Source organism: Cornus florida, unplaced genomic scaffold (genome assembly GCF_030987335.1).
Source record: "Cornus florida cultivar Cherokee Brave unplaced genomic scaffold, ASM3098733v1 CherokeeBrave_3.0.0_Hap2_Chr09, whole genome shotgun sequence".
Lineage (NCBI taxonomy): Eukaryota > Viridiplantae > Streptophyta > Magnoliopsida > Cornales > Cornaceae > Cornus > Cornus florida.
The window spans coordinates 2306352-2325926 of NW_026775579.1; the positions used below are offsets into that span (position 1 = coordinate 2306352).

A 19575-nucleotide genomic window follows, 5' to 3' on the forward strand; every position below is an offset into this window, starting at 1 on the left:
GGAGTTGGTTTAAGATCTCCCAAACCAAGTTGTAGGTAAACCGAATATGGAATCAAATTCACACTAGCTCCTAAGTCAAGGAGGGCCCTCTCGATTTTGTTGTCACCAATGACACAAGAGATTGTGGGGGCACCCGGATCCTTATACTTCGGAGGAGTGCTGTGCTGAATGATCGCACTAACATTTTCGGTTAACCTCACTTTCTTTAGTAAATGACTTCTGGAAGTGCGCTTTTGAGTGCACAAATCCTTAAGGAATTTTGCATAGGGAGGAATTTGCTTGATAGCATCCAAGAGAGGAAGATTGATCTTTACTTGCCTAAAGACCTCCCACATGTCTTGAATTTTGCAATTCTTATTCCCAAAATGTGTCGACTCTTGAAGACGTTGAGGGAACGGAGCTTTTGGCTCATAAGTAGTTTCCACATTTGGGGTTACATGCGTGGGATTTCCGTGAATGGTATTTGGACAAGAAGAACTTGGATTTGGATTTTTCAAAGGAGGATTTTGTTCACTTTTGTCTCCATCGACCTTGTTGTCAACCACTTTACCACTCCGAAGGGTGGTGATAGCTTGAACATGCTCAAGACTCGGCCCACTCGGAAGAGGGGTTTCATCAATTGCATGTATCCCTCTAGGATTTTCAAATGGTTGAGCGGGAAGCTTACCCTTGTCTTTTTGAAGAAGTTGGTTCACTTGGTTAGCTATTTGTCCCATTTGATTTTCGAGCCTAGCTATGGATTGAGTATGGGAGTGAACCATTTGGAGAGTAGGTTGCAAGGATGTCAAGATGTGCTTGTTGGAATCCATGATTTGCTTGTTTAATGATTCCATCATTTGCACATTTAATGATTCCATCATTTGCTTGTTTGCAGCCACTATCTCATCAATTGGATTCACAGGAGGTTGAGTGGAGATATTTGGATTGTATGGAGGTTGGTAGCTTGAAGAGGCTTGGAAAGGCCTACCTTGATATTGAGAAGAGGGCTGATTTTGAGGCCCTTGATTTTGAAGTTGGGAATTTTGTGGGGCTTGTTGCCTCCACGAAAAATTCGGATGGTCCCTCCAACCTGGATTATATGTATTAGAATACGGGTTATGCCCGGGCATTGAGAACATGGCATTAGCTTGCTCTTGGTTGGGATTGGGAAATTGCTCCGGTGTGGGGCAATCTTCTGAGAGATGGAATGGACTAGTACATGAAGCACAAACCGAACTTGCCGAATTTTGAGACAATGAAGGGGGAAGATGTGGTGCCATCAATTGGTAGAATTTATGAGCAATGGCATCCACTTGAGATGATTCCTCCCTTACTGATTTTTGTTGACAAGGATTGGTGTTCTTTGGAGTGGTTGAGGTCGGAGCCCTACGAGAATTGTGTTGAAGTGAATTTTCACTCAAATTTTCAAGTAAGGTCCAAGCCTCATCCGCATTCTTGGACATGAACATCCCACCACAAGAAGAGTCAACCATGAATCTATGGGTGTCGGTTAAGCCGGCATAGAAAGCTTGCACTAATTGCCATTTTGGGATCAAATGATGAGGACACTTCCAAAGAAGATCTTGTAACCTTTCCCAACTCTCGTAGAGTTGTTCTCCATCAACTTGAGAAAAGCTTAGAATGGAACGCCTCATTTGGTTGGTTTTACTCACCGGATAATACTTCTTAAGAAATTCTTGTTGCAATTAAGCCCAAGAAGTAATAGAGTTAGGAGCGAGGGAGTTCAACCAATATTTTGCCCTATCCTTTAGGGAGAATGGGAAAAGATGTAAGTGGAGTGCATTTTCAGGAAATCCTCTCAACCGGATGGTCGAACAGATTTCAAGGAACTCATCGAGATGCTTATATGGATCTTCATTATCAAAACCATGAAAAGATGGAAGCATTTGGATGGTACTAGATTTGATCTCATATTGAGCTGCATCGATGTTTGGCATCACTATGCAAGATGGAGAAGCATAGGTGGTAGGGATGAAATGATCTCTAAGAGTCATTGGCTCGATATTAGGAATTTCAGCCCTTTCATTCCCCGGATTTCCTATATTATCCCCCATTGTATTAAATTCAGTTTCAAGATCCCGTGTAAGAGTAGGTTCCCTAGGGTTCCGTCTAAGAGTTCTTTCAAGAGAATTAATATCAATGGGAGAATCGATTGTGGGTAAGGAAAGTGACCTACGATCGAACATCAACAACAAAGCATATACTCAACAAAGCAATTCATCAACCACAACTCCACATACGATGTTCCCTTTCTCCTCAATTATCAAGACAGAAAATAAATGGCCACGACAAGGACCGATGCTTGAACACGAAATTAAAACAATAATATAGCCTCAACAAGGGTTTGCAAATAAATTAACTACTTCTAAGCTTAACACATGCACAATATATAACAATGCGAAACTAAAAGGTCAAGAAGCTTACCTAGGGTCCTCTAGACTTACACTTTGCTAGCGTTCCCACGGCGAGAGTCGAGTCCCTAGAATCTTACAACACGAAAATGGTTAAACCACACGAAAAATATGCACAAACACAATATGCACAATCAAACTAAATTTAACCCTAAACTTTGGTTGCTAAACCGTTTGCAAGTCCCCGGCAACGGCGCCAAAAATTGATCGGTTGATCAACTATACATCAACCTTCGCAATAGCACGAATCATTGTAAAATAGGGCTATTGGTCGGGTAAGTTGAACCACTGGGACTGCACTAGTCTTAAGGCAACCTAAGTATCTAGAGTTATTTAAGAATGATAAGGTGTAATAAGGAGTTGTTTATTGGTTTGTCACTAAGCTAGTAATTGAAGTGTGCATAAAACAAGAATGCTAGTAAATGTAAAAGAAGGAGATCTAGGTAGAGAGGGCTAGGGAAGTGAATCCACTACCTATCCATAAGCATGTTAATACATGATTTACTTGGGGAATAATATATACACATAACCATGAAATGCAACAACATAAAATTGCTACATTACCTTCAGGAATTTTTATGAAATCACTAGGCAAGAATAACTTATCAAAGTATTGCATGTTTTGGTTACCTAAACTAGGTTGCAACCTTAGACATACTCACTAAGCATAGAGTTATCAAGCCCTTAATCACATAGTAGAAGCACATGACATTAGGAATCAAGAATAATCTATCAAAAGAGAACCCTAAGTTATAGACTATCAAATTTCCCAAGCATCATGCCAATAAAAACATTTCCATAAACTCATCTTCATTGTCACTATGAAAATGGAAGCAAAATAATCATAAGAGGAAATAATCTTAAGACAAGATCTTAAACTCAAAATGATCATTAATAGACATTGAAGCTCTTCACATCAAATAAAGCTCTAGTTCATGGAAAGGTCATATATATACATTACATCCCCAAATGTAAATCAAAAACAAGACATGCTTACAAGAAGGAGTTTCATCACCTCCCTAGAAGGGAGTTAGTTACCCATTGCCAAGCTAGAAGAAGGAAGAAGCTCCATCTTCATGGCCATTTTCGTGCAACCTCCTTGGAGCTTCAAGAACACCTTTCTTGCTCTCTTCTCTCTCCTCTAATCTTGTAGAAATGTAGGATATGAAATGTATGGCCTTTGGTTGCCTTTTGTCCTCCAACAAAACCCTCTCTCTCCTCCAAAAAACATCCCCAACCACCTCATAAAGAAGTAAGTAGAAAATGAGGAAACCAATGCACAAGTGGCTGCCAAAATGAGAATTCCCGAAGGCAATTCTGCCCCAAATTCGAGCACTCTAAGCAAGGCCTCGAGCACTCGAAAATGGAGCAGATTGCTCCATGCTTGCTTTGATTCGCCTGGACCTACTTTGGTGAAATGGCCATAACTTTGCGCTCCGAACTCCGAATGACGAACCGTTTGAAGATTTGGAAAGCTAATTCAGAGCTTTAAATACTTTATGTTTTGGTGGAGATCCAATTCTCAAGGATGGTTGGTCGAAAATGAAGATCAAGGCAGAATTTCATTGCTGCCAGGCAGTTCTGCGCACCTCTGGTAACAAGGCCATAACTCTCTGCTCTAAGCTCCGAATGACAAACCGTTTGAAGATTTAGAAAGCTAACTCAGAGCTCTAAATATGCCATTTTATAATGGAAGTCCAGATCTCGAGCTTTCTGGGTCAAAAGTGGCAATCAAAATCGAGCTTCACTGCTGCCAGAATTTCAGAATTGGCTCCCCTCTTTTGTAGACATGTTACTCCACCCAAAAAACCCTCTCTCTCCTCCAAGAAACATCCCCAACCAACTCATAAAGAGAGCATACAAAGTTAGTAAATTTCCGAGCACAAGTGGCTGACCTCGTGAAGCAATCTGCCCTAATTTCGAGCACTCGAAATAAGGCCTCGAGCACTCGAAAATTGGCCAGAATCCCCTATGCTTGGTTTGCTCCGCTCGGACCTACTTTGGTAAAACGGCCATAACTTTGCGCTCTGAACTCCAAATGATGAACCGTTTAAAGATTTGGAAAGCTAATTCAGAGTTCTAAAAACTTTATGTTTTGGTGGAGATCCAATTCTCAAGTCTGATTGGTCGAAATTGAAGAACAAGGCAGACTTTCATTGCTGCCAGGCAGTTCTGAACACCTCTAATAAGAAGATCATAACTCTCTGCTCCGAACTCCGAATGACAAACCGCTTGAAGATTTGGAAAGCTGATTCAGAGCTCTAAATCTTTCATGTTATAATGGAAGTCCAGTTCTTGAGTTTGGTAGGTCAAAATGGCGAACAAAGTTTGGGCTTCACTGTTGCCAGAATTTCAGAATTGGCACCTTTCATGTTCAAAACTCCACAAAGCATCCTTCTTGCTTCTTTTTGGCCAATGAATCTGAAAATGTGCAAAAACATACAATTGGAGATAATCTATATAAAATACACAAATAAAGAACTTAACTAATGCAATTTAGGGCGCTTGAATATACAATATTCGGCGCTTATCAATAACTAGTGGAGCTTTTATTGGCTGAGCCTAAGAACCAAGGTATTTCCCTATTAAGAAGGTTTTCCTTGTAAACCTTATGTCTCATTGTATTTGTATTAATTGTAATCATCACTGTGCTAAAGAATAATTTGTAACAATTGGTATCAGAGCTTTGGTCTATCTTTTTAAGGTTTTAACTAACCTAGAGAAGATCTTTCAATGGATGAAGGCCAAGCTTCTAACAAAGCACCTGGTTCTGATGGTTCCAATTATGATTCTTTGAAAACTAAGGATGGAAGCCATTCTAATGTCTCAATCCTATGATGCGTGGCAAGCTACTATTATTGGCATTATTGTTCTCAATCCAAACAACCCCTCAACTGATGATAAAGCAGCCTTAGCAAATGATGGAAGAGCTAAACATGCTCTCTTTTGTGCTCTCAAGTAACAAGAGTTCACAAGGATCAAAAACTGTAAAACAACTAAGGAAATATGGGACTCACTCAAGGTTGCACATGAAGGTAACAAAGTGATAAAGGAGAACAAGATTCAAATGCTTAAAGTCCAATATGAGAGCTGCAAAATGGAAGAAAAGGAAGCTGTCTTAGAGTACCTATTCAAGATTAATGAAATTGTGACAACATGAAGGCTCTTGGAGAAGATGTTAAAGATTCTGAAGTCAGCAAAAAGATTCTGAGATCTCTAACCTCAAGGTTCAATGCCATGGTCACCATTCTTGAAGACAAAGAACTATCTCAAATGAAGATTGATGATCTTCAAGCCTCACTCACAGCCTATGAGATGAGAATTGGAGCTCCTACTCAACACATAAGAGAAGGTGCTCTTAAGGCCAAATAGGTTGTTGAAGAAGCTGAACAAAAGTCTGAGTATGATGATCTTGAAGAGGATGAGGAAGCTTACTTGGTTAAGAATTTCAAGAAGTTTAGATTCAAAAAGATGACACAATCACATAACCAAACCTGCTATGGTTGTGGTAAATCTGGTCACTATGTGGCTAACTGTCCTAACTCTAAAAGCTAAAACCAGAAAAAGGTGGAAGATTTGGAAGAAAGGCTCTTATATCTGATTAGGATACAGTTCTTGAAGAAGAAAAGCCAGATGATAGCCAAGATGATGATTGCTTGTTTATGGCTATACTTGAAACCCTCTCAAGCTCAAGGTGAGGTGGAAAAAGATAGTAACACTAAAGTGGAGGAAATACTTAAAGAATGTGAAAGAAGGACAGCTAAGTGTGATCAGCAAAAGTCTCAAATCAAAAAGCTCAACTCAGAGCTACAAATGTCCAAGGATTTGCTTGACAAGCATTTCAAGTTAAAAATGTCAACACTGTACTCAATCTCCTTGATTGTGTTCAGTGTTTTAAAACTTCAATTAATTAAGGATGTGTGGACTACCAAAAGGTGCAAAGAAGAACTCTCACAAGCTCTGGAAGAGAGATCACTGAAGAAGGCAGAGATCTGGAGGAATACTACAAAGCAAAATGGCAAAACAGGTATTAGTGATGTTTGTGATACTACAATTAAGGCTAAACAAACTCACTCAGTATTTGTTAAGGCCTCCACTAGTGACGTGTATGTTAAGTTCCCCATTGTGAAGTTTACAAAGTCTAAGTATGAGATACTTGACAATACCTACAACATACTGAAGCTCAACAGGTGTGACTTTGTCACAACAGCCATGAAAAACATCAATTTTACTCCTGTGTACATGAAGAAATCAGACCTTTTACAAGCTCAAAAAGTCAACGACAAAGGGTCTTTTGTTAAGACTAAGATGATGTTGATGCCTAAGAAGCTAAACTCTGTGAATATATTGGTTTACATAGCCTTCAAAGCTTGTAACACCAATGACAAATGGTATGTTGATAGTGGTTGTTCAAGACATATGACAGGTGACAGTTCCAATCTTCTCTCCTTGAAGAAGTTTGATGGCGGTACTATGTTGTTTAGAGATAATCAAAAGGCTAAGATTTTTGGCATTGGTAGTGTATGCAAGTATGAATAACTACCTGAGATCAATGAAGTTCTATATGTTGAGGGACTTAAACATAATCTGCTAAGCGTGAGCCAACTATGTGATACTAGCAAGAAGGTGTGCTTTGATAACTACAAGTGCAATGTAGTTGACCTTACCTCAGATAAGGTTATCTTCTCAGCCCTTAGATCCTCTGAAAATGTTTATACAATCACTAAAAAGACTCAATCAACTCAGTGCAACCTATCAACAGTTGATGAAGCAATTATGTGGCATAATAGACTTGGACTTGTTCATACAAGGAATATTTCAAAAATTCTAAAGTTCAAAGCTGTGAAGGGCTTACCTGCATTGAAGTTCAAGGAAGATCACACTTGTAGAACCTACGAACAAGGGAAGAAAACTAAGGTTTCATTCCTCTCCAAAGAAGTTAACAGTTCAAGATCACTTGATTTAATTCATATGGACCTCTATGGCCCTACCAGAACCACAAGCATTGGAGGAAGTAAGTACTCCATGCTCCTCATTGATGATTTTAGTAGAATTTTGTGGATTTACTTTCTGAGAGAAAAGTCTGAGGCCATTACACACTTCATCAAATTTGTCAATCTTGTTGAAAATGAAAAAGGATGCATTGTCAAGAAGTTGAGATTAGACTTTGGCATTGAGTTCACTATGAGAGAGTTTGAAAGTTATTGTGATGTAAAAGGTATCAAGAAGGAGTTCTCACCTATGGCCACACCTCAATAAAATAGGGTTTTTGAAAGGAAGTACAGAACTATACAAAAAATGAGGAGAACAATGTTGCTTTTGGGTTGAAGCTATGAATACAGCTGTGTACATTGTCAATAGGGTGCTTCTCAGGCCAAATTCAACCAAAACCCCTTTTGAACTCTGGTATGGAAGACCTGCAACTGTCCATTACTTCAAGGTGTTTGGAAGTAAGTGCTACATTCTCAATCACATTGATAGCTTAGGGAAATTTGATTCAAAGGCTGATGAAGATATCTTCCTGGGATATTCAACTAAGTGCAAGGCTTACAAATGTTACAATCTCAGGACTTCAAAGATGGTTGAGTTAATTCATGTGAAGTTTGATGAGAATCCTCAAGCAAGTGTATTTGAAGATGAATGTTCTTTGCCATGATCTTGATTCACTTGATCCTATTATGCAAAAAGAAACCACATATCCCTACATGCAGAAGCAAGTTCAAGCTAAAAACATCCTTGGAAGCCCTAAAAAGGGCATTAAAACCAGAGCTAAGAAGAGGCTTAGTGAACTTGAACAAGAAGATGATGGAGAATATAGTCACTTTGCAATAATGCTTTCTATTGAACCAAAGACCTACAATGAAGAAAAGAATGATGAATATTGGATTACAGCAATGAAAGAAGAGCTTGATCAAATCCAGAGAAATGATACTTGGACTCTTATACCAAGACCAGAATGTCATTGGTTCCACGTGGATTTTCATAAACAATATGAATGAGAAGGGTTCTGTGATCAGATACAAGCAAGTCAAGGTTTATCAAATGGATGTGAAGTCTGCCTTTCTGAATGGAGAACTGAATGAAGAAGTTTACTTAGAACAACTTGAGGGTTTTGAAGATCTACAGTTTCCTTCACATGTCTTCAAGCTAAGAAAGGCTTTGTATAGTCTCAAACATGCCCCTAGAGCATAGTATTAGAAGCTCCACTACTTTTTGATTGAACAAGGGTTTCACATAGGAAAGGTTTATAACACTTTGTATGTCAGAATTCATCAAGAACACTTTCTTATTTTGCAGATTTATGTTGATGATATCATGTTATGTGGCTCAGATTCCTCCTTGACCTCTGAATTTGCAAATCTTATGAAGAAAAGGTTTGAAATGTCTATGCTTGGGCATCTCAGATACTTCTTAGGCCTTCAAATACACCAATCTTCCATTGGAATCTTCATTTCTCAAGAGAAGTATGCCATTGAGTTACTCAAGAAGTTCAATACGGCTTAAAGCAAGGTTGTCTCTACACCTTTGTGCCCTAATACCAAGCTTACACTTGAGTGTACCGCACAAGTTGTTCCTTCAACTCTTTACAGGTCTATCATTGGTAGTTTGTTGTATCTCACAACCTCAAGACCTGACATTATGTATTATGTGGGCTTAGTTACAGGATTTCAAAGCAATCCAAGGGCTTCTCACCTTCAAGATGCCAAAAGAATCCTAAAATATGTCAAAGGGACTCTCTCCTATGGTTTACACTACTTGTATTCCCCCATATTGCCCATTATAGCCTACTCAAATGCTGATTGGGGTGGCTCATTACCTGATGGGAAGAGTACTTCAAGCTGCTGTTACATCCTTGGCACAAATTTTGTCTCTTGGCTTAGTAAGAAACAAGACATTGTGTCCCTTTTAACCTCAGAAGATGAATATATTGCTGCCTCACAAGCTGGTTCACAACTATTGTGGATGAGAACAACACTCACAAACCTTGGTCTTCAGTTCTCAGGCCCTCCTAAGCTTTACTGTGATAACCAAAGTGCCATTTCCATCATCAAGAATCCAACTCTCCACTGGAAGAGCAAGCACATTGACAGCAGGTATCATTTTCTCAGAGACAATGTTCAAAAAGACCTTATTGATATCACCTATTTGCCAACTGAACATCAAATTGCAAATATCATGACCAAACCTCTTCTTCCTGAGAGATTTTCAACCCTTAGAGATCTTCTCAGGGTTGTTCCACCACCTTACTGAGCTTATAATTGTTGGTCCTTCTAACCTTCTAGCCTTCAATGCCAAAAAGGGGGAGAAAATGACTAAAATAAGGATAGCTTTTATCCTTGAAATTGTGTCTGCTGTTTTCTGTTACTAGTTTTGCCTATGGTATCATTATATTTGAGGTGTTATCGCTCCACTATCTTGTTCTAATTTCAATGATGAGATTTTGACATTAAAGGCAAAAGGGGGAGATTGTTGGTCTATGCAGTTCTTTGTGTTTGGCCTTTTTAATGTCAGAACTATGATTTCCAAGGTTGCCAAGGTGTTCTCTCACTATCATTGATGCGTACAATGCCTTGTATCATCTCTCAGGGGCAATTTAGTCATTTACTATCTTGTGGCACTCTTTCATAATGGTTAAGGATAGTACATTGTGTTCTAGCTCAGCTTTCAAACCTATTTTCTAGTGTTTATTAAGGTCCAGCATATGATTTTTAGTTACAGGCTTGCCTAGGGGCATTAATGTCATTTTACAATTGCATTGAACCTTTTCACACTTGTCTAACATACTGCATTGCATTGAACATCACTGAATTGAGCAGCATTGCAATTTATAGAGCTTCAGCAACAGTTTTGTGCTATGTGTGACAAGTGGCTTGTTCAAGGGTACTTTGGTCTTTTTACTAAGTACTCTTGTGTGTGACATGTAGCTGTGGTCCTAGTGTGAGAGTATATACACTGAGATTCAAATTCTTCAGCTCTAAGTTATGGATAAAAATGTTGATATAGCATTGCATGTGAGCTATGAGAATTCTGGTGTACTAGAAGACAAAAATGCTGAGTTGGAAAGGGTATAATTGTCCTTTCACTGAGGGAATGTCACAATATTCCCTGGCTAATGATTGGTTGCAGGTGCCAGGTGTATATCCTTATTGCAGTAGGACTTAGACTAAGGATACTCGTATATATATACTATTATAACATTGCAGCAGGTTTGAGCCCCTAATTGAAAACCCTAATTTGAACTTTCTTTGGGTGTGACTCGAGAGCTTTTAAAGAACCATCTTTGCTGAGACTATTTTTGATGATTTGAGGTTGAAATCTACTCATAAGGATGCTTGTTGAGTCAACAATGTTGATCTAAAGCTTGGAGTCCATTTGCTGTCAAATTACTAGTGCAGAAGCTGGTTTGGAGGCTGCCATTTGGTATGAGCTTGCTGAGGTGCAAACTTAAGGCTAAGACAGGTATATTATATTGACTTGCACTTGCTGAGCACTTGTTCTTGAGCCATTTACTGCTGTAAGTGATTTTGGTATCTCTGACCTAGTATTAAAGCTATTTTTCTGGTTTAGCCTCTTGATTCATATGTACCTTGATTATATCTTACTATATTATGGTTGATCTTCATACCATCAAGTTTATATAGTTGAATTAAGGCTATTGAAGTTGAACTCTGAACGGAAATTTGGTCATTTTTATTTTTGGCCTTGTTGTAACAGTGTTGTTGAAGCCTATTTGCTGAGATATTGTTATACTCATGCTATATTCATCATGATTATCATATGAGCATGTTTGTATTGAAGACTTAAGGTTGTGGATTTCATGTCTGAGTTAGTGGGAAATGAATTTCTAATTTTACCCCTCAAACCCTAGTTGTAATAGAATGAAAGCAGGAGGTTTGTATTGATACTTTAAGCTGGTTTTTCATTCTTATCTTATATAATAGCTTGAGTATTATTATAATATATCTTTTTATATGTATTTGGTGAGCTGTAAGAGCTTGTAGGGTCCAAGCAAGGTTTGCTTAGGACAAAGGGGGTGCAGAGTGCACTTAGTGGTGCTTTTGTGTGTGTAAAGGCTGTGAAAACTAGTGTTTCTTCTTGTCTAAGGGTGTGTGCAGAGAGTGAGACAGCTGAGTGTGTAACTACTTGCATACAACTAGTGAAGCTTTTATTGGCCAAGGCCAAGAACCAAGGTTTTTCCCTATTAAGAGGGTTTTCCTTATAAACCTTTTGTCTCATTGCATTTGTATTGATTGTAATCATCACTGTGCTAAAGAAGAATTTGTAAGAAGACCAATTCAAACCACCACCACCACCCCCCCCCCCCCCCCCCCCCCCCGGGCGGGCGTTTCTTTTGGTCCAACAGTGCATCAGTGAATGCATAATTTTATGCTCTCCAGGATAAATAAATTTAATGAGAAAAGCTCCGAATCTGTGGTGTTTAGGCCACCTTTAGCAGAACAACCACCTAACCATATACATGCTTCATTGCATTTGCATGGAGGAGATAGGTTGAGAAAGCAGGCAGCTCTCAAGAGTTCTCGTTATGAATTTATTTTCCTTAAACTAAGACATATAATTTGAATTGTCGAACACTCGAACAACAGAATAATAAATTCTTCAATAAAGTTAGTCCATCAAAATAAATGCATAAAAACAGAAGAGATAAAGATACACACATATATAGATATATATATATATATATATATATATATATATGTTGAAAATTGTTTCTCAAATTCCTATTTTAAGTAGGATTCTATTTAAGAGTTGTATTCTATTAGGTAATTTCTTGTTTGGCAAATATTGGCCTCTAAGGAATTGCAATCCTTGTCTAACAAGGAATTGGGCTTAAGACTCTATAAATAGATAACTAAGTTATTGTTGAGAGGTATGAGATTGAGAAAGATGTAGTCTCGTGAGGAAGTTTATGGGTAGAGGTAGTATATGGGTCGGTAGAGTAGGAAAAATACCAGTGACATTGGTAGCAAGGAGATAGGCTCGTAAAGTCGTACATGGTGAAAAGACATGTACGTGGTGTTGGTACTCTATTGTTGCAGTATCTCTACGAATCATAGTGGAATCTCTTCTCATCCATGGATGTAGGCCGATTTTGGATGAACCATGTATATCTTGTGTTTGTGTGTGATTGTTTTGGCTTTCATTGAATATTTATGTTCGAGTGCTTCTGCTGCCCCTACAATATATATATATATATATATTTGTAAATGATCATATGTTTCAAGATCTGCATGTCACCAGCTTATTAGAGTCTAAATCTAGATTAAATTTTATGATCTTCATCTTCATTACAGAATTCCTATCAAAGCTTCCTCACAAAATTGTATGTTAATAAAATACCTGATTAACTAATGATGGCCTAACCAACCTATTTTTAATTCCCTTGGTACTAAAGGTAGAAATTTTAAGAACAAACACAAGTGATTAGAAACGGTTTATGGACATGAAATATACACTATAATTTAATGATAATTACCATCTTAATTGCTTGTAAATCCTTCAATTTTTTCTTTTTTATTTCTATAAGCCAGATTGCCAGAAAACCTTGTAGGTGAAACCATGTATAAGTGGCTTCTGGTAGCGGTTTTCTTCATTGTTTTTTTCTATCTATTTTCTTTATGTTTTTTCATAAATAGTCCTTAAAATTACTCCGTATAATTTAGGCAGGCACCAAAATCAGAAAACTATCTAGTTTAATTCCCTAATATCCAGCAAGTGGCAGGACCTTTGGTGTAAATTGCCTCGAGATCAATATTTAGCTGCTCTTTTATATTGCTAAAGGTCCTACTTCTTTTTTTCCCCTATTATTTTTTTTCAGCCTTTCTAGGATTGCTAAAGGCCCTGCTTTTTTTTATTTTTCCCCTATTAATTTTTTCAGCCTTTCTAGGTGATTTAAAGGGCAATGAACAAATTAAGATAGAACCATGTAAGAAACTGCTACAATCCCTACTGTGTATTGTAAAGGTCATTCAAATACCAGTAGTCTAATTCATATAGAATCCGTCTCATTGGTGAATGGAAACCATTTTTAATAAAATATTTTTGAACAGAAACTTTCTTATTGCTAAAATAATTTTTTTTCATGGATATCATACGAGTTACATGCCACTTGAGTGAATTTAGATACATATCACTACTGTAGCAGCATAGAACTAGCAATTGAAGGTCATTGTCACACCAAGGAGTTAAGAATTGATGCAGGTTTCGTATCACTACTTTATTTCTTCTGTTTTAGTAGGTGCATGGGATCTCGCATTCTTGTAAACTTTGATTGATTTTGAATTTGCAGTCAATACCACAATTCACAATATAAAGCCAAGTTTACATATATTGTTTTATTTATTCATACATATGGGATTTTATCAATGCACTGATTAATTGCTTTGTGGATTTTTAGCTCTAGCTTTGATTGGCATCCCAAGTATATCAGAAGAAACTGAAAGGTTAAATGGATCCTATTTTTCTTACTGATTTGGACATTTCTCATTTGGCTACCTAATTTTTCATCAACTTATCTCAAACTAGCATTAATTGTCATACTTCACATTTCAAGAACCTTAGAATTCATAATTCAATCTTGAGAACACCAATTTATATAATCTAAATTTCTATTATGATTTGACAAGTATGATATGCATGCATGTTGTAATGTTGAACAAGCAGACTAAATTCAGATTTCAGGGTGCACCTCAGCATCATGAACAATAGCCATTCTCCTCTGCATGTCCTGGTCTGGTGAAACAAAATGATAAATCCAACCACCCTTTAGTCCTGGCCTGGTCCACATAATGCGTAAATTGTTGCTCTGCATCAGGCACGTCCAAAGCCAAGTCATCAAGAGATTCTGCCACTCTGCCAAAACCCTTCATCATTTGATTCATGGTAATGAGTCCGCTGCTAAAACATTCCCGAAGCAAACCCCACAATCTATCATTCTTCTTCTCCATAATTGTCACCAATGATTTCTTAACAATCTCATGGTGGAAAAATGGCATGCTCAACTCCTTTATGCACCGACAAGCTTCCTTCATATCCCCCCCAGACTCAAACTCCTCTAAAATCTTTCCAATCTTGTCCTTAACATCCTCAATTGCCCATCCATTCCTGCTGCTCCATCCACCACCCCAACACCTTAATATTCGTTCTCCAGAAAGTCGAGCCTTCAGCAATGAATTTGCTATTTGAAGCACTTTGCTCCCAACTGAATCTGGTCCTAAACACTGACTCCTAATCTCTTCCAAGTGCAGTGGAGCAAGGACTTCATCCACCATTGCTCTAGCCAAAAACATCGCAAGATCCTCAACAACAACTGGAATGTCCAGAGCAGTGTCTTCTGCAGATTCTATCAACATAATGAAGCCATTTACGACATCATCAGCTGGTAAACACAAGGATGACAACAAAATAGAAGCCATTTCTTTCTCTCTATTTTTTCTATCCATCGCGAGAGTCATCAATTTCTTAACAAATATAGCATTCAATTCTCCCAATGAAGAAGATGTCTCTGATTCTAGACAATGACTTACCTCTGAAACATCACCAGACAAAAAATACTCCTGAACTATGGATTGAGCCTTCATCTTGAAGGCTTTCACAACACTATCTTCTAATGATGGTTTCTCAGTCTCTAATGACAGTGACTTCAAAGATGAGGCACACAACCACCCCTCTGATGCAGCTTTGGAGATTAAGGACTGCAATATCTTCCTTGCATTTGGTATGTCGAGCGATAATTTATCGACAGTGTCAATAATCCGTCCAACTCCCTTTGATATCTGACTTGAATTGATCAAACCTTCTTCAGCAGCAGTCTTCAACAAATCCAAAAGCTGGCATTCAGCTTGCTGCCTTTCCATGACCATTGTAATAGCCCGCTTCACTATCTCATGATGGAAGAATGGTACATTCAAATCTTTAATGCATCTGCAAGCCTCTTTCTTGTCGCCACTCACTACATACTCTATCAGCAAATTATTTATCTTTCCTTTCACATCTTCAACAGTTTTGTTCTTACTGCCAGCCCAACGGCGCTCAATGATTTCTGCATGGAGAGGGGCCGATAAGTAGCCCTTCTCAGCTCTTTTAATGACATCAACTCCCTTTGAATCATTGGGTAAGGAGGCAATTTCTTTTGTCAAAAAAGCAGGAGGAAGTATATCATCAACCACGGCTCGAGCAATAAACAGTGCAAGAACATCAACTGTATCTGGTATATCTACAATCAAGTCATCCGCAGATTCCACCAGTTTACTGAAACCTTTGAATACTTGTGGTGGATCAATGACATCGGCATAAAGTGAGGATAACAGAACAGCGGCCATTTCTTTTTCTTTGTCATGCTTGTCCATAGCCATAGAAACAAGCTTCTTAACAAAATAATAGTTATAGCTTGGCATTCCAAGTTCACTTAATTCATTGGCAATTAAGATAACGTCATCAGTGTTGAAGTATTCCTCTACAGTTATTGTAGCTTTCTTTTTATACTCCTCAAATGGGGCACTCAATTTTCTTGCACTTAATTGTTTCTTTTCCTGCAACCAAAAATTTTCATTTTGGCATCCATCGATATTAGCAAGGAGCTTTACAACGCTTAAAACTATAAATTAAACAACCAAACAGGCTTTCCCACTATTGAGAAGATAATTCATGGCGACAACTAATATAGGTCTTCCCAGATTAATTTAAAAAAAAGAAAAAAGGTGGTGTTAATTTGTTTAAAGAAAATAAAATGAAATATCAAGAGAATTTAATTAACTACCTCATTGCTAGTGTAGTTTGGGTCGTTCGGGTCAAGGACGTATTGGTTATCTGTATCAAGTAACCCACCCCAGGTTCCTTTTCCCCCAGAACCACCTGCATAATGATAATATTTATGCACAATGAGAAATAAACCACATTTGAGTTTAAAAGTTCAGTAAGTGCTTAATCCACAGAAACTACATGAGTGTTAACCAGTGCCCACAAACATATTGCCCTGGGAAACTCGTCTGTTTCTTCAGCTGCTGCACTATTTTTACCCAAGACTGTTTCAGTCTTAGGGGTCTAACAAATAGATTTTGGCAGATGCTCACGTGTTAAACATTTCTCCTTGACAACTTTTAAAAACCATAATACCAAGTTATTTCATTTCATACTCTATATTAAGATTTTAATTATTTGTAGTTAATAGGGAAGAAGCATCTTTTTTTGGTCTCAAAAAGAAATAACTTCCAATATTATATAATTAAAATTCAAGATTACTAGGAGTAATGCATTACCTTTTTTAGGGCGGCCATCTCTTCCAGAATGTGAATGCCTGTAATTCTTCAGTGGACTGCCCTTGCTTGTGCTAGTTTTGCTATGATGAGCATTTGGGGACCTTGGAGACTTAGGGGATCGTGGTGACTTTGGGGATCTTGGAGACTTTGGGGATGAGGAAATCTGTAATGGAGAAATTAATGATGGATCTTCACTTTCTGAGGCTGATTGAAGTAGCTCCTGATGCTCATTTGACAAGTGCCCATTCGTGAATTCCATCACAGATAGATTCTGAGCTCAACTACCAACTTAGACAAGCCACAACGAGAACCATTAATTTGCAAATAATGATGATGTTAGGTGCAGTATAATATTTGAGATTTGGAAGGAACTGAAAGGAACTAGGAAAAAAAGGAAAGAAAGAAAGGAACTGAAAGAGTATGCCTCTCCTAGCTCCAAATTATTGTAGTTCTGCAGAAAGATGTCTTCTATATTGCAAATATTCCCTGTATTTGTGCTCTATGAAAGTCTTAATCCATTGTGCTCCAGCACTGCAAGAACGGAAAAAAAAAAAAATTAAAAAAAATAAAATAAAATAAAAAAAGAAGGAATCAGAAGAAAAAAGAGAAGATTATATGAAAGATGAGACTCTTTTAAGAAACCCCCATTTTATCTAATTTTAAGTGTATAAAGAAAGTTCCAAACTCGTGACAGCATATCACAACACTTGAAAACACGCTTGGCAACCAGAAAATCACATAATCTGGTCATTTTGGGATATAGCACACAACCATGACGTCAAACAACTCACAACTAAACAATTGAAAGAAACCAGAACATGGATGCCATGAATAGAAACACCAATAAGAAACCCTATCCTGTGAGCCCTGGGTTATGCTTTAAATTTTTATTTTTTTATTTTTTATTTTTAAAAAGAAACCTATTGTAAGCAATAAACAACTACAGCTGTATTTATTGGGGGTGGGGGAAAACAACTAAAGATGTATTGAATAAACTAGATTGTATTGAATAAAGTAGATGGTATTCAATTATTCAGAAACTCATAATATTGTCATACAATCAAACTTGTCATAGAATGAAGGGCCGAAAGACATGAGCATAGTGGAATGATAAATTAAAAGCCACTACATCTTCTTCAACTGAATGAGTAGAACAATGTGGCATTACAAGGTAGTGTAAAATTAGAATCTCATAAAAAAATGGAATTATGATCACGGAAATGAACTTCTTGCAAGAACAACAAAATCGGAATGTGTGCTTCTGTGTGTTTCTATCCCCAAATCAATATTTTGCCTATTCAACAAAGCAAAAAATATATATATCTATATACCAATTATTATGCACAAATTACTGTAATTCAAGAAAGATGCTAACTGCATTTTTTTAAAATTGTTGAGGGTAATTCAGCATCATATAAGAGAAATCCCAATTGATTTATGCAAATGCTAACTGCATTTCAGAATTTTTTTTTTTTTTTTGGTTGTTGTTGGATCTATGTGGTTCAAATGCCTTGTGTCAGCAGGTAAGAAGATACACGAGTTTAGGTCAACTATCCACTAAGGTTGCAACCTAGTGTTTCTACCAAAATTTTGTAAAATTTAAGTGATAAAAAACACTGTTTAAAGAACATAAAGTTACAAATCTAAATGGGTGCATCTTTTATATATATATATACACACACACACACACAAAGCGAAATTAGAGACAAATTCAAGTGTGTAGTAAATGAAGATTGAAGCTCACCACACATTGGCATCTATGAGAAAGAAGCAGAGCTCGCCGGAGTGACCTAGCACGCCGGCGTGTCACGGTGAATATTACCGGTGAAGGATGATGTATATATATGTATAAATACTCTTCAGTTTAATTTGATATTGGATTGGTGGGATTTTAATTAGATCATGTTTTCCGCTGGTAAGTGAATGAATGAATGAAGAGGTTGGTTTAGATGGAAAAAATGTTGGAAATGGTGCATTGAGTTTGGAGTAACTGTAAGACTTCGGATCCGACGGAGGAGGAGGGGTTCCAAATGTTGCCTTTAGAGACGGAAAACCCCGAATTTTAGCGGGGCCACTAACTGTATTTCTCACCAGTGCATTCTCCTTGGTCAGCCAATGATGGACAAGGATCAGCTCCAGTCCTAAACTGCATTATTTCCTCCATTTTGGGTCAATAAATAGTGTTAACTATGTTCGGGTAAAAAATATATTTTTGGAATATAGAATTTTTGGTGTATGTATATATAATACCCTTTTTGTTCCCTCCCTTATTTCTGCTTCCTCTTCCCTTCCTCAATTCAGGCGATATTTGAAATTGAAATAAAATGCCGCCCTAGCCTTCGTCTCTCCCAAAATATGAATGAAGCCATTTTAAAAATTTATTTCTTTCCAAATAGAATCCAGAAGCAGCGATTATTGAGTGAATCAACCCAAAAATTGGATGCTACAAATTGTTTCGGATTCTAATTTCCTTCCAAAAAGAAGCGGATTTCCAAAGCTAAGTGGGAGTGTATTTCCAAATCGAAGCAGGAAATGGCCTTATTTCCAACCCTAATCAGGTACGATTCATAATTTTGAGATTTGATTTTGAAAGAAATCATCTTATTTCCATAAGAACTAAATGGCAGAAACAAATATATATAGACACAATTTTGGTAAGAAACCCAAAAATAGAAAATTATTGGTGAATTTGAATTGATCGTTATTTTATTGTGCAGTTATTAGGAGTTTTAATGTTTGTTTGTGAGTATAAAAAATGAGAGGATTTGTAGGGTACATGACTGGCCGGAAAAGAGTTTCAGAGTATTACAATGTTAAGAAAATGTTTGGTCCTTGGGCTTGCATCGTAACATTTTCCTAAGTTGCATCCCAACTTTCTCCTAACAAGC

General features: G+C 37.5%; 2 protein-coding genes across 3 annotated transcripts; one reads left to right on the plus strand and one right to left on the minus strand.

The window, feature by feature from the left end:
- Positions 1-3306: 3306 nt before the first annotated feature.
- Positions 3307-18839, minus strand: LOC132273438 (MA3 DOMAIN-CONTAINING TRANSLATION REGULATORY FACTOR 2-like). Of its 2 annotated transcripts, XM_059774397.1 has the most exons (5): positions 18432-18839; positions 16688-17218; positions 16189-16283; positions 14119-15961; positions 3307-4832 (listed from the first exon to the last, which is right to left on the minus strand). In XM_059774397.1, the coding sequence occupies exons 2-4, from the start codon at positions 16944-16946 to the stop codon at positions 14126-14128; spliced, it is 2190 nt and encodes a 729-aa protein (XP_059630380.1). In that variant the 5' UTR covers positions 16947-17218; positions 18432-18839; the 3' UTR covers positions 3307-4832; positions 14119-14125. The 2 variants fall into 2 exon arrangements, with proteins under 2 accessions (XP_059630380.1, XP_059630379.1); XM_059774396.1 differs by lacking the exon at positions 3307-4832 and having other exon boundaries at positions 12163-15961.
- LOC132273911 (uncharacterized) lies at positions 5568-7670 on the plus strand. Its single transcript, XM_059775016.1, has 3 exons — positions 5568-5774; positions 5973-6940; positions 7031-7670. The coding sequence occupies exons 1-3, from the start codon at positions 5568-5570 to the stop codon at positions 7668-7670; spliced, it is 1815 nt and encodes a 604-aa protein (XP_059630999.1).
- Positions 18840-19575: the final 736 nt, after the last annotated feature.